Raw genomic sequence first — 15,819 nt, forward strand, 5'->3', positions numbered from 1 at the left:
ATAATATCCCATTTGCTCTCACTTTAGCCCTTGAGTTCTTATATAGGGCCATGATCCTTCCTAACATCTTGGGTCCCATCGCTGTTTGTTTCAATACTTCCTCCAAGAACTGCCATCCCACCCTATCAAATGCCTTTTCGGCATCTATAGCCAATAGGCAGGTAGGGATGGCAGTTCTTTGAGCGTATTCAATCAACGTGCATGTTTTAATGATATTGTCTCTTGTCTCCCTCCCTTTCAAAAACCCCGTTTGTTCCAGGCTTATATTATTTGAAACAATATCCGTTATTCTTTTGGATAAAATTTTTGAGAATATTCTTATATCTAAATTGGTCAACGATATAGGTCTATAATTTTTACATAGTGATTGATCTTTTTCGGGTTTTAATATTAGTACTATATGAGCCTCTGTACCTTGTATCGCAAATGGTTGATCTAAAGATATAGAATTAAATGTTACCTTAAGTATGGGTATTATTTGTTCCTTAAATGACTTATAAAATCTAGCAGTGTATCCATCTGGCCCTGGACTTTTCCCCAGAGCAAGTTCTTCAATAGTCTGTTGAATTTCTTCTGTTGTAATTTCTTCCTCCAACCCCTCCATCTTTCCTTTTAAGCAGTTGAATATAGCCATTTCCTTTACATAATTTTGTATGTTCTCCCCTTTGTTTTCTCCTTCTTTGTGTTCCTTACCATCCTTAATATTATATAATTTAGAATAGTATGTATGAAAGGTTTCAGATATTTCCTCTGGGTCGTATGTAATTTCCCCATTTGGTTTTACAATTTTCTCTATGTAGCTTGGGGGTTGTTGCTTTTTTAAGGCTCTGGCTAATATTTTCCCAGGTTTATTTCCAAATTTATACCACTGCGCTCTATTCTTATCCCTCACCCGAAGGGAATCTTCATCAAGCACAGATTGTAATTCCAGTTGTTTTTCCTTTAATCTAGCTCCATCTCCCATTTTCCTACTTACTTTATGTATTTCTTCTAGTTCTTTAATATCATTTTCTAATTGAGATATTTTTTGTGTTTTTTCTTTTTTTTTTCTTGCCCCGTGCTTGATGAATATTCCCCTCATAACACATTTCAATGTTTCCCATTGAATTGCAGGTGAGGTTTCGTCCCTTTCGTGAATTATCAGAAATTCTTCTATAACTTGTAGTATTTCTGCCACGCACTTTCTATCTTTAATTAAATTATCATTCAATCTCCATATCCCATTCCTTTTTTTTGTTTCAATCACTGAAATTTCCACATATATTGGGGCATGGTCCGACCAAAGGAATCCCCCTATTTCTGTTACTGGTTTCATCATTAAGCCCTCTTTATTTATAAAAAAATAATCCAATCTATGATATGAGTTGTGTATATTTGAATAGTATGTATAGTTTTTTTCCTTTTGGTGTTGGGCCCTCCATATATCTATTAGTTGATATTTTTTTAATATGTCCTTAAATTCCTTTATTCTGTTGTTATTATTTTTTTTTTGTAGTTGTATATTTGTAGTGTCTTTCTTTACATCCATTAAAAAGTTTATATCACCACCCACTATTATCACTCCTTCAGCCTTCTTCATTGCGTCCGATAGGGCTTTTGTACCGCTCTCTATTTGTCCATAATTAGGGAGATATAAATTAACTATAGTAAATTTTTTTCCATATAGCATAAACTTTATTATTAAAGATCTCCCATTTTTGCCTTCATATGTTTGTAATATTTGGACCGGCAAATTCCTATGGAACGCAATTGATACCCCTTTTGATTTAGAATATGGAAAAGTATCATGTAACCATGTATTATAATTTATATTATTAATTTTAGGTATATGATCTGAGCGAAAATGTGTCTCCTGAAACAACACAATATCTATTTTCTGCTTATGTAGGAAATTTAAAATTTGATTTCTTTTAGCGGGGGAATTAATACCTCTTACATTAAAAGAACAAAACTTCACGCTACCCATAAAAAAAAAAAAAAAAAAAAAAAAATATACAATAATCTCACTTAAAGTTATCCCACCCTCCCTATACCCATAAACACATATACACTCAGTTATCTACCACCCCTCTACACCCACCCCTATGACACCTCTGTTCCCCTAAGATTTGACTATATTAGTCTAACTCACCAATGGTGAGGTCCCTATCTAGGGGGTATTTAAACTACTAATCCTGATATACTCCCATTTGGCCTGTGCAAGCTCTTCACATTCTTCTTCACTTTTTCACGCTCTATCTCCTTGTTATCCCTCTATTCATATAATTTTTTAATATGTCCCTAACTTTAGTTTTTAATCCTCTTATCATTATTGGAAAATTATCTAAATCCATAGAAAAATAGAGACCTGGGATGGGAAGAGAAAAAGAGGAGAGGAAGAGAAAAAAAAAAAAAGGGACAAAACAGGGGGGGGGGGGGGGAAGAGAGGGAATCACCACACACTTTATTAGTGTTTATATTAAAATAAAATCCGGAAAAAAAAAAAAAAAAAAGTGATATTAATAAGTTACTAGTTATTATACCTGTTCCCCTATTCATTCCCTCCTAATTTATCCTATTTGTTGTCCTATCACCTTATATCGTACCATTCAGTCCCCATCCCCCCCATTACGTGCAATTAAGTGCAATTAAGTGCATATAGTGTTATGTCACCTATATCATTATTATTCTATGTTGTGCATATCATTTCTATAATTTATCCTCATTTCTACTTTATGGTGTTGTTTAACCTATAATTCTTTTAACACAAAAATATGTTAACACTCCCTTTCCACCACCTCTCATATCCCCCCTCCTCCATCCATCCATCCCCCCTCCCCTCCCCCGTGCCATATCACCTATAAATTACATCATATCTTTGTTGTTCCATATTGTGCATATCATCATTATAATTTATCCTCACTTCTGAATTATACTATTGTTTACCCACCTCCCTCACCCCCCCCCTCCTCCATCCATCCCCCCCCCCTCACCCTCAGTCCCCCTATCTTCTCCTCCCAAAGTCCTTGGGCCAGTTTGGTAATGTCACTTCCGCGAGATGCAAGGTCTTCTGAAAGTCGTGCAAATCATTTAGATCTCTATAAATGACAGTTTGGCCCTCATACTGGGCTTGCAATTGAAAAGGAAATCTCCATCTATATTACACATTCTTTTTTCTTAATTGTTCCAAAAGGGGTTTTAAAGCTCTTCTTTTATCTAACGTTAATTTAGACAGGTCCTGGAAGAAAAGCAAATTTGATCCTTCATATAATATTTGATTGTTTTTGCGCACTGCCGCCATAATCCTCTCCTTAGTTTGAATATAATGGAGTTTACAGATTACATCCCTGGGTTTATTTTCCTCTGATCCTCTTGGGCCCGCAGCTCTATGTATCCTATCAATTATCATATCAGTTTTTGATAGGTCCTGTATTATATCCTTAAAGATTTTTTGAACCACTTCAGCGAGTTTTTCTAAAGGCACATTTTCTTTTAATCCTCTTATCCTTATATTGCATCTTCTGCTCCTATTTTCTTGTTCATCAATAATATTTACCAATTGCTTTAACTCTATTTCCTGTTCTTGCATTCTTCTCTTTACTTGAATTAGATCTTTTTCCAAGCTTTCAGTCTTTATATTCACCTTTTCTATTTTTTCTTGCATATCTAAAGTGATTGTCTTTATCTCTTGTATTTCTGTTTTATACACATTCTCCAATCTTTGGATATAGTGATCCATATCAACCTTTGTGGGTAAAGAGGTTATATACGTTTTCATATCCCAGCTTTCTTTCTCTTTCTCCTTTTTACCATCTAGTTCTATATCCAATATGTCTATTGGGGAGCTATTTCTAGGCTGTGTTAGCATTTCTTCTCCTGATATTCCAGAAACACCTGAGATCAAGGATGATTCCACAGAATTCAATACTTCCTGGGAGATATGTGTTATCTGCGATGTTTGCATCTGTATCTGAGGCTGCAGTTGCTGGAAAAATTCCTTAATATCAGTAGTTTGAACTTGAGCCTCAGAGCTAATTTTGCTTTTACTATCCTTTTTCTCCTTTTTATTCCCTCCGGAACCAGATGATTTATTTCCCTTTTTTGGCGCCATAATTATTAATGATTACCTTTGACCATGCGCAATATTTCTTGGACTTCTGAGTTCTTTTATAAATTGTGCAATATAGCTTAACCGTATTGAACCATGTGAAAATCATAGACCATCATCTCATCGCGAAAAAAAAAAAAAAAAAAAAACACACAATCTTTTCTCTTTTCTTTCCCCTTTTCCCCTCCCCTCTTTCAAAAAAATAAGAAAAGACCAAAAAAGACCATAAGTCCTCTTCTCTTTCCTCTCCTACAGCTCACCATACTTTTTAGTACAATGCGTATATATTGGTCCCAAAAAATAAAAAATAAAAAATAAAAAATAATGCCAGGAAAAAGAGAAGGTGTTTCAGTCACTTCTTCATCCTTGCCTCTATAGGGATTTACTTATGTAGAGCATATATACAAGAACAAAAGTATAGACATTGACATGCTCCTTATTGTACTCACAAGTATCCTGCTTCTTTATATAGCCCAGTATCCACTGTGAGTGTATTTTCTGTTACCTTTTCTGTTGCCTTCTATTCCTTCTGTTCCTACACAGGAAACTTCTCCCGGTACTTTTATTGCGGTGGGGCTATTTTTCTCTATTCACCTCTATTCCGTATCTTGGCTCCTTACCCCGTTTATCTCCGGAGATCCTCGGAGCCTTCCGGAAAGTACCGATTCCACCCGAACTTTTCTCGAAGCAGTCCGGAGATTCCCGAAGGGTCCCGATGCGCCACCACAGACCGGAGCAGTCCGGGGAGTCCCGAAGGGTTCCGATGCGCCTCCACACGCCGTCTGACTCTCCTTACCACTGACGCCGCCAGGAGCTACCGAGGTGAGGGTCCCCAGCCGAATCCGCCTCCTCGAATAGAGACGAGCCGACACTCTGGATCCACTCTCCCCTTCCTCCTACTCCGGCTATCTCTCTGTCGAATCTTCACCGAGTCAGGGTGTTCTCTGGGCGCTCTCTATAGTCTCAACAGGTCACCGTCTGGATACGTCCTGAGCTCTTCACCTCCCTCACTCCGGTCACGGTGCAAACATAAACCCTCCGTTCGGTCCCGGATCGCCAAGCCGGTTCGATACTGTGCAAGTTGCAGGTTAGTTAGCTATTCAAATTCCTTTAAGTCCTTTACATCTCCGTCCAGCATACTATAACCCGTAATGATAGCAGTATAGCAGTTGAGCAGCGTTACAGCGATACATCAGTAGCTGGGCATATCCAAGCATGTCTCAACCATCAGCACGATAATTGTATCTCAGCATTGTGCTTGCAGACCTCACGGAGCACACCTAATCAGCAGCCCCTCCCCCCTCCATCAGGTGCCGTGTTGATGCTTTACATTTGCACTAAATTGTATATTATTTTTAATGGAGAATTTGCAATATACTTTAAGGGCCGGTTAACACTGCGGGCGATGCGAGGCGACACCGACTTGCCTCGCCGCGACCTGCCGCGACCTCAGCGGCGATTTGCAAATGACTTCTGTATAGAAGTCAATGCAAGTCGCCCCGAGGTCACCCAGAAGTAGTACAGGAACCTTTTTTCTGAGTCGGAGCGACTCGAGTCGCTCCTCTCAGAACGGTTCCATTGTACAGAACGGCGGCGACTTGTCAGATTGCGGCGAGGCAAGTCGTGTCGCCTCGCATCGCCCGCAGTGTGAACTGGCCCTTAAGCTAAACACACAAAAACTTGTATTATTTATCAATAGATACAAAAGATATAAATCTATTTCATGTGCAACAAATGCCTTTGCAAAACCAGTTATTACCTTGTAGACATGACATCATTACTGTGCTGCACATAGCCGAGATGTGGGAGGGGCTAAGAAGGGTTACCCATTACAGGCTGGCTATACAAATCTACAGGAAGGGTAGAGAAAAAAACCCAGTCATTCTGCAGAAGGAGAGAGCGGTTACTGTTTTGTTACTGGAAGGAAGCTCCTGCACAAAGGCAAAATGTCATACTGGATTACCACATAGATCTGGAAGCAATACACAAATCACACCAAGATTAATTTGGGAAGGCACATTCACTCTTGTATTTCGACAATATTTGCTTATCCAAGAGTGCAGCCTTTAACGGTTCTTGTAACATTTAGATGAAAGATCCATTGCCTATTTAGATATTTTGCCAACAGTTCCCTTTTTTTCATAAATCAGATTTATCCTATAGACTGTATTGCAACTTATTTTGTTCCATAAATCCATAAAGTGGATTTCTTATGACACTCTTCAGGGAGAGTTTGGCTTGGTTCAGTGTATCTATAGCACTGACCCCAAACCTTTGCTCTGTACAGTGCTTGGCAAGTTCCTTCATTCCTTCATTCTAACTTGATTCATCCTAAGATGCAATTACTTGTTCGCTCTTGTTCTCTCCTGCCATTTTTGCTAATGCTGTTAGCAGTGCATACTTTCTCATTTATCCATCTTGCACGTCTTGCTCTTTGCTTGTTAAGTGAACAATTTTACAGTTCTTTGCCAGCAAAATTCTGCTGGATTTGCTATTAACAGCAAAACTTTGTAGGAAGGGGTGGAAATTGTTAATGCAATGAGCGAATGCAAGCATCTCTCATTTTAAAATGCCAAGTCTGTGAAATCCTTTCCATGTTCCTAATTAAGACCTACTAGTGTTATTACTGGATTGTTCTTTCTAGGGCTACTAACCTAGGATAGTTTCTTTTCAGAAACCGCCTCTATTTATCCATACACTGTTTGGATAGCTGCTGTATTGATTGCTCACTTAAAGTAATAGGAAAGTATTGGTAAACGTGCATGACGGTGCAATAAATTAGATTCAAACTTGCATTTTCAGAAAGTAACCTGATGCACTTTAACCATTGGTTATGCAGTTTGCTTTGAAGACCCCATTTACATCAGGCCACAGGCACGTCAGCGCCGCTCATTTTGGGACTGCTGGAGGGCCTCTTTTAAACCCAAAAAAGGGGTTAAAAATTCCTGTTTTGCGGCACTTTCAAAACGTTTTTAAGGTGCTTTGAAAGTGCTGCTCTCTCCTTCCAATGGGCAGGGGTGTTTTGGGAGTGCTGTATATAGCGCTCTTAACCCACTCCAAAGATGCTGCTTGCAGGACTTTTTTTTTTTTTTCCCCGTCCCACAAACACACCGCCCCCAGTGTGAAAAGGCACGCTGGAATGAATGAGTGGCGGTTTTCAGGCACTTATCAGATGCTATTTCTAGCGCTAAGGCACCTGAAAACCACTCCAGAGGGAAAGAGGTCTAAGATTATTTTATTTTTTTTGTTGTATGTCAGAGTTGTTAGATGTTGAAATATGTTGTCTGGGACAGTTGCTAATATGCAGGTTTGCTAATCTCCTTTGCTGGGTATATGGATATATGGAAAGAACCCTCACTCTGGAATCCATCCAAATTCTTTATTCAATAATTACCAAGTACAGAGTAACTGCTGACATGTTTCAGCGAAGAGCCTTGTTCACAGCATAGTTACCCACAAAACCAGCACCAACATATATACAAAAAGAGACACAAACCACTCCCATTCATTAGTCAATACAGTTGGCTGTAGATGAGACTTGTCATTGTATAGAGACTCTCTGAAGGTAAAACGTTTTAAATGCACTGACATAATAGACATTAAAAAATGATTATAATCATCATAGATTTTTGTACATGAATTCTGTGATTTAAAAATCTGAATAAAAACCATTAAACGATTTGTGGGTCCAAACTAAGACTGATTCATAGTGAGAGATGTTGAGGGAAAATTAGGAAATTAAGACATATGGATATAAATTATGCATCCAACCTATTAGATGTGGTTATTAACATAAAAATACATCATATCTAAAATTCATTCCTGTTGGCATTCTTTGTTTTTAAGTTAAAAATCCACCAAACTTCGCTCTAAAAGCTTGCGGTGGGAGAGACTTGAGCGATCAGCCATGTTTGATCGCTCAGTTCTTGGGGTAATGCTAGCAAAGGACAGCTGCAGCTGGGATTGGTGTTGCAGCCTTTTAGATGAGAATTTATTTTTGTTGCTATTCCCATACTTCTCTTTTAAGTTTTTGTAAATCACACATAGTGTGTTTTGCACTGTAATTAATTTTAGCATAACTAAAACTTGCGTGAACTCTTTTGTCATTTGTAAAACGCACAGTGAAAATGTTAACAGATGCTAAAAAGTACTAACATTGCTTTCTTTCTGTGCTTATGGGATGTCAAGGCTTCATTCTAATCCCTCTTTGGCTAGGTTGAGGGTATGGTTACAAGGCATGTTAAAGCATTTCTGCTCATGACCATCAAAGTGAGTGCAGATGGGCAGGGGGGCTTGTTAGCCTATGGTATCACAGGCTGACTACAGAACTATAAGCAAGCCCTGCAATGACATAACATTCTATGTTATATTACAAGTTGAAAGGATGCAAACTGACCATGATGTCATAGATCTGCTTCCATGTTTAATGTGGTCAGAATACTAGAGGAAGCCATGGGAAATTGCAGGATTAACAGGTATTAACATTTTTTTTTCATTCAGTATTCAAAAGAGATATTACATTGTTTATGAAGGACAAAGGAATGCAGTTCCTGTATTTTAAAGGGAAGGCTTAAATACACCTTAACTGTGCTAATTTATGAGACCTTAGATTAATGGCATTTCAAGTGGGGATGGCTTTGAATCTATACCCTTTTGATAATCAAAGTGTGATCCAGACAAAATCAACTTTGCCTTCCAAAGTCTGATTTCCACTCAGACTGCCACTAGCTGTAAAACTCTTTCGTGGCCTGAGCTAAATGAGGTCTAAATTCTCAGAATAAAGTTGTCAACATCAGTAGTCATTGGTTAACTTGGCTATAATACCTATTTTTATATTATCATTTATTTATATTTTTTAGTAAATATTTTTACTTTCATTTGGTACACTGTTTTTATTTGCTATGGTTTATATCCCAGGCTGACAAGTGTATGAAAAGAATGGAGGGTGCAGCATTTTCTGAAAGCTGAGGCCATTTTTTAGCGGATATCGCTTGAATAGCAATAACTCTGGTTCCTTATGCCGCGTACACACGACCAGTAATGTACAGTACAGTAATGTGATACACACGACCGGACTTTCCGGCAAACTAGGTCCGACGGACTTTTGACTGACTTTTTGACTGACTTTTTGTGAACGAATGGACTTGGACACAAACAATCACACCAAAGTCCGACGGATTCGACCGTGAGGACGTACAACCAGACTAGAATAAGGAAGTTCATAGCCAGTAGCCAATAGCTGCCCTAGCGTCGGTTTTTCATCCGTCGGACTAGCATACAGACCAACTGTTTTTTCGACTGGACTAGAGTCCATCGCAAAGACATGTTCTAAATCTAAAGTCCGTCTGATTTTTCAGCAGCAAAGGTCCGATGAAGCCCACACACGATCAAATTGTCCGACGGATTAGTTCCGTTGGACCTTTGCTGTCAAAGTCTGGCCATCTGTACACAGCATATTAGTGTTAGCAGGGACTGAAACTGTCACTGAGAGCTGGATTTGTTAGCTGCCAACACTTTGTACAACTATTAGCTATCTGTCAAACGGGGATGTTTATAAACCCATCCTCCGCATGGGGCAACGTGGGACATTTATATGCAGATTGTAGGTGAGAAGACATTAAAGCTTCATATGGCCTTCTGCTGATCCCGAATGCTGCCCTCGGTAGTACTGTTTCTACCTCTGTAAATATGACGAGGTCAACAAAATGTTTATACACATTATAAATCTATGCACAGATCAATATTTGTCTTTTTTTTGTTTTTGGTCTGCAGACCATTTGCGAACCATTGCTGTTTATTGGTCTTTTTACAGTGAAAAAGCTTTTTGTTTTAAAACAAACCGATTGGTAGCAGAAACAGTGGTTCTGTTAGCTTGCAAAAAAATCACCTTGAATGTCCTGTAGTCATGATTGTTATTGTTAAATGTCTTTTTAGCTTTTTTTATTCTTTTTTTTTTTTTTTATTCTTCCAGGAAAGGATATGTATCTTGCAAGTTGTTCTCAAGATTCCCTTATCCGTATTTGGAAGATATTTGCCAAGCCTGCTTTAGAAACTGTCAAAAATGAGCATGAATTGAAAGAAAACAATATCAAGCTCAAAGAGAATGTATTTTTAGTCAAAGAAGAAGGTAAGTCGGCTGTAAAGGTGAGCAAAATGGTCTTTCAGAAGATGATCTTTTAATAACGACTCTGCTACCTAAAAAGATTTTGTACTTGTGACACCAAATGTACCTACTACTCTGCGTATAATATACTTACAGTAATGTGATTAAAATCCCAGCTTGGCCCTTGTTGCAATCTCTTTACCAGTAGTTTTCAAACTGCCGCTCTTTGCTTGCCTTTATCTGGCCCTTGGGGAATTGTTCCTCCCACTGACACAAAAGATGGGGCACTATTCCTCCCACTAATACCAACAATAGGGTGCTATTCTTTCAGCGGACAGCAACAATGAGGCACTATTCTTCCCACTTACACCAAGGTGGGGCACTTTTCCTGCCGCTGACGCCAATAATAGGGTTCTCTTCCTTCTACTGACCACACAGGCACTATGTAACGTTTTTACTCTGTCTCATTACAAATCCTAAGACATTGTTTACTGTCACTGACACTTGTGCATTTCCTCTCCCACTGTACACAGTCCGATCCGCCTAAAGTCTGAAGGACAGTCAACTTGCTCTTTGTTTGGAGAGCCCTGCTCTTGGCAATGTCCGGTTAGTTAACAGTACAGTAGAACAATAGGATATAGCACCCAGTCTTTAAATCTATTACAAGTGTAATCTTTGTTTAAAGTGGATGTAAACCCGAATATCTTTTTTGTCTGGCACAATATAGAGTATGGGATTTCAGATCAGCTGTGCCCAGTCTTGCCACAAAGAGTTAATCCAGCTCTGAGTAATCCTCATATCTTTTTTTCAGCGACATAAAACGGACAAACTTCGAAAACTTTGTCCGTTCTTCCCCCTTGCTGTGAGTGACAGGTGATTTACATATCTCGTGCACTAGCCTAAGACATGCATTCTTTTTTAATTCCCACCACACTCCTTTCTTCAGCAGCTCTGCAAGGATTGGCTGTTCCACACCTCAGCATGATTTGGTATGCTGAAGTCATGTGGGGACTTTTCTGGGTTTTGACTGGATGTTAGTGATCATAGCAGAAGTTCAGTGTAAGAAATACACAGGAGAAAATGCATGTTGATAAGTGGAGAGTAGAGGTGGGCAGGGAGTCTACTGACATCACGTCTCCCCCCCCCCATGAGCCCTGGAAAACAGACCCACCCACAAAATCTGCAGTTTTTCAGGTTTCATAGCAGACAGAGGGGAGACATTTTGACAGATAAGTATACATGCAGGAGGCATGTATATCCTTCTAGATAACCAATATTGCAGTAGTTTAGAAAGGATGAGAGTGGGTTTACATCCACTTTAAACATAGTTAGCACGTGCACAGAAAAAGCTCACACTGCGCATTACTTTTCTTGCACTACTGATGCCTGGAGTGCTCTATGCGATATTCTGAAGAGTATCCAAAATATTTTGAGCTGGCTAAGTATATTCAATTTCCATGAATTTTGTTTATACTGGACAAAGTGAGTGCAGCATTAGGAGGCAAAATTGTTCAGGGACAAATGGGAGAGGTAAATCTATTGCCTTCAATGGTTCCATAATCTGCAGAAATTATGCAGCCTAGGTTCAGAGTGAAGTCTTAACTCCATACCTGGATGCTTCCTCTGCGGTGGTGACTCAAAGCCTAGGAATAACTCGATCAGCATGATAGGCTGGCAGCTAGCATTTTCCAGAGGAGGGTACAACAATGGCAGCCCCACAGCATTGCTTTCAGTATGGTTTCCATTTAAGTGAATAGCTTTCTACTGAATTCTATTTATTCCTTTATATTAATTTTATATAAAATATAAAAAAAAAAAAAGTCATGCTTTAAAATTTGCGCACTGTACAAATTCAAGTGGTTCAAAGAATTTTCATTACAGGAAGGTTTTATTCTGTATTTCCAATCAACTGCCAATAGTCTGTATACCTGGGAGCAGTTTTGCAATAATTTAGGGAAAGTAAAATTAAGCATTGTGGGCTTACAACAAAAAAATGATAGCTGGTATTTAGTATAGACCTCCAGTTTCCAATTCATTTATTTTTCGTTATTAACCACTTGCCGACCACCCACCGCAGATATACTTCGGCATGCACGGACCCATATGTCGTTCATGCATGTGATTTTGTGGGAGCGCGCTCCACCTGCCACCCACTATCGCTCCTCACAGAGGCAGAACAGGGATCTGCCAATGTAAACAAGGCAGATCCCCATTCTGACAGGGGAGGTGCGAGATCATCTGTTCCTAGTGATTCAGGGAACACTTAACCCTTTGATCACCCCCTAGTGTTAACCCCTTCCCTGTCAGTGTATTTATACAGTGATCAGTGCATTTTTATAGCACTGGTCACCAAAAAGTGTCACTTGAGGTCAGATTTGTCCACCACAATGTCAGTCTCGCTAAAAATTGCGGATTGCTGCTATTACCAGTAAAACGATATAGAAAAATGAAAAGTCCTTAAATCGATCCCCTATTTTGTAAAAGCAATAACTTTGGCACAAACCAATCAATATACGCTTATTGGGAATTTTTTGTTTTACCAAAAACGCGTAGCAGAATACATATGCTATGTTTGGCCTAAATTGATAAATACGTTTTTTATTTTTTTTTGGGGATATGTTTTATAGCAAAGTAAAAAATATGTAGTTTTTTTTCCAAAATGTACGCTTTTTTTTGTTTATAGCACAAAAAATAAAAAACACAGGGGTGATAAAATACCACCAAAAGAAAGCTCTATTTATGGGAAAAAAAGGGACGTCAATTTTGTTTGGGATCCACGTCGCACGACCGTGCAATTGTCAAAGCGACGCAGTGCTGAATTGCAAAAAGTGCTCTGGTCAGGAAGGGAGTAAAATCTTTGGGGGCTGAAGCGGTTAACCTTTATATTATCTGCACTGCAATAGAAAAATGTCACTTTATCATGTAATTTGCCATCCCAGTTTCTTAATTTAGTCTGTGTTGGAACAGAAATCATTCAGATTGTTTAACAGTACAATGTGCATATAAAGAAAAGATGTGTCTGTGTTTGTTACAAGGAAGATGATTCAATTCCACCGTGCAATTGGACATTATAGCAAACGCATATTAAATTTCCTTGCAGGCAGCTTTGATTCTTCTGCAGTACAATCACTTCCTTTGTCAGAGAAAAGATTGTAATCCTGGAAAAGAATAGTTTGGTCTTTTTGAAGTAGTCATTGTAATTCAGGAGAGCGCAGAAGCGATACTCTACCTTGCAACTCATAGGGGAAATATTTCACATGTCACTCTATTGATTATGTGCCTGTTGGCTCTGCTGCTCTCCAGTGTGCTGTACTACAGGCTGGTAATCATTTTATATCCAAACAAAAACCTCCTTGTCACCGTTATTTGTCTTTGTTGTTAATGCAGAACATGGCTTTGAATTAAAAGTGCTATTTACATTGCACTTTACATTAGGGAATGAATATGCTGATAAAACATGTTTGCATCAAACATAGATGCTGTGTCACAGGTGGGTATTCATAGACAGAAAGGCATACAAATTTCCAATATGACACGCTGAGGACCAACGCTGCCTTGTTAAACTAAAATCTAAAACTGAAATCTTTAATTCATGTTTTTTGGTGTCTTCAGGCAGATGTGAGAGAAAAAGTAATGCAGCTATGCAGTCGTTAATAAATAAATAAATAAATAAATAAATAAATAAATAACTTTACTTATTTCAAATACAGCTAGTGGTAATAACTGAATTTGACTTCGTCTCTGTTTCATGTAATCACTGGTATGGTGCCACTGAAATTGGGACAGAGAAAGGCAGTGGTAGGAGCTATGTGGATAAAGGGTGATTATTGCGCTTGCCTCAAAAATCTGAAAAACAAACACAATCAGCTACACTAGAATGTGCCAAAAATTAAAAAATGAGAGTGAAAAATGTAGCGCTGAAATAGGGGAATTTGTGTGAACCAAATCCTTTGCAAATATGTGTAGGATTATAACCTAAAAAAGATAATGGGGATTTAAGATAAGAAATCTCCAAAAAACACACATAACTAAAATGTCCATCATATAGTGAAGTGATATCATGGTGAAGATGTCTTGGATCGTGTAGATCATCACATGGAAACACTCTTTCAAACAAATGATGCAGCCAATGCACGCTTTCCGGAACAGGTGGACCCTCTGTCGGGCGACAGAGGGTCAATCAGGCTTGGAAGGCTCAAAACGACCAATGAGCCAGACTGTCACTGGGATCCCAGGGGTTGTTAGGTGTACTCTATTGTTCTCTCCTTAGCATCCGCCGAGAAAATCAAAAGCTGAGTCACAAACAACCGAATGGATGTCCGGCCACGTAGATGGAACAGGAACCAGAAAGATCCACAGGAGATCCGATGGAGATGGCTAATACCAATAAGATATCACCACGGCAGATGTAGCACAAACACTCAGAGATAGGACCCAAAAAGATATTTCCTCTCCTCTGCCACCAGATCCTGCAATGTCTCCTCTCAGGATTAGCCATCTCCATGGGATCTCCTGTGGATCTTTCTGGTTTCTGTTCCATCTACGTGGATGGAGTTCAGCTTTTAGTTTCTCCTTGCAGTCCAAATAGGTGAAAGATGAATTGGGCCTTCTATATATTGGAAAATGTAGTGTGTGCAGCTGTATCATTCATTCACAGGAATCTGTGAATGAGCAAACTCCCAAGTACGGCCTGCCATCACAGCAGATGGCTTGTAGTTCTCAGTGGACTGTGAGCATGTGCTGATAATAGTCCATTCATGCTGCTTCTAGCTCTGTAACAAAAAGCTTATACAGAGGTACGGGCAACAGAGCTGCAGGCAGTGTATGCAGGAACCTGACAATGCACCCACGATCCAGTGATCGTGGGTGCAATGCTCTGCAACATACGTCTGCTCTCCTCCTCTTTTTGTTGTGACCTTGAAAGCGACATCTATGGCGTCCCTTTTGGGTCAGCCTCTCTATGTCCCTGGCTAGCTTAACCAGAAAAGGATGTTTTACAATCTGAAATGCATTGCAAAACATTCAGTGGAACCCAAAGGAGACATGCAGGGTCTTTTAGACTTTGTGTATCTCATTAAAGAGAACCTGTCGCCTTAAAATCACAGCGGGGGACTTTTTGTTCCCTATGAAATGGGGAAATTATTTTTTTTACACATTTTAAAAGTTATACAACGTAAAAATGGAAACGCATGCTTCGGGGGTGCTTATGTGTGAAAGCTTCAATTGCAATACACATCTTGCATATCGCCAGCACACCATTGTGAGGCAATAATTCTAGCTCAAGACCTCCTCCGTAATACTAAACTGATACCTATAGAGGGTGCTTTTGAAACGTTGCCTGTAGAAAATATAGGGTACTGAAGTTTGTCGCTATTTCACAGGTGCACGTAAAATTAAGGTTTTACTTGTTGAGTATCTATTTACTATTGCGTTTGTTTGCCCTAAAATTCACTTCAGTGTGTTACTTACTGAAATTTTGCATTTCCTATATGCTTGCGGTAATAACGTGTGACAAAAAAAATTACACTACCACTATTTTATTCTCTAGGGTGTCTGTTTTCAGAAAATATAAAACGTTTGGGGGTTTTGTAATGTTGAGGTTTAAAAAATTTTTTTTTAAACCTGTGTG

General features: G+C 39.0%; 1 protein-coding gene across 1 annotated transcript in view; it reads left to right on the forward strand.

Annotated features, from left to right (window-relative positions):
• Positions 1-15,819, forward strand: part of ELP2 (elongator acetyltransferase complex subunit 2) — a 373,658-nt gene that overhangs the window by 75,675 nt on the left and 282,164 nt on the right. The window contains exon 8 of the mRNA XM_077492004.1: positions 10,059-10,214. Within this exon, the coding sequence (XP_077348130.1) occupies positions 10,059-10,214 (156 nt within the window). The remainder of the gene's footprint in view (positions 1-10,058; positions 10,215-15,819) is intronic.

This window comes from Lithobates pipiens, unplaced genomic scaffold (assembly GCF_037356315.1).
Source record: "Lithobates pipiens isolate NorthernLeopardFrog02 unplaced genomic scaffold, aLitPip1_a1.2 Scaffold_19, whole genome shotgun sequence".
NCBI classification, from domain to species: domain Eukaryota; kingdom Metazoa; phylum Chordata; class Amphibia; order Anura; family Ranidae; genus Lithobates; species Lithobates pipiens.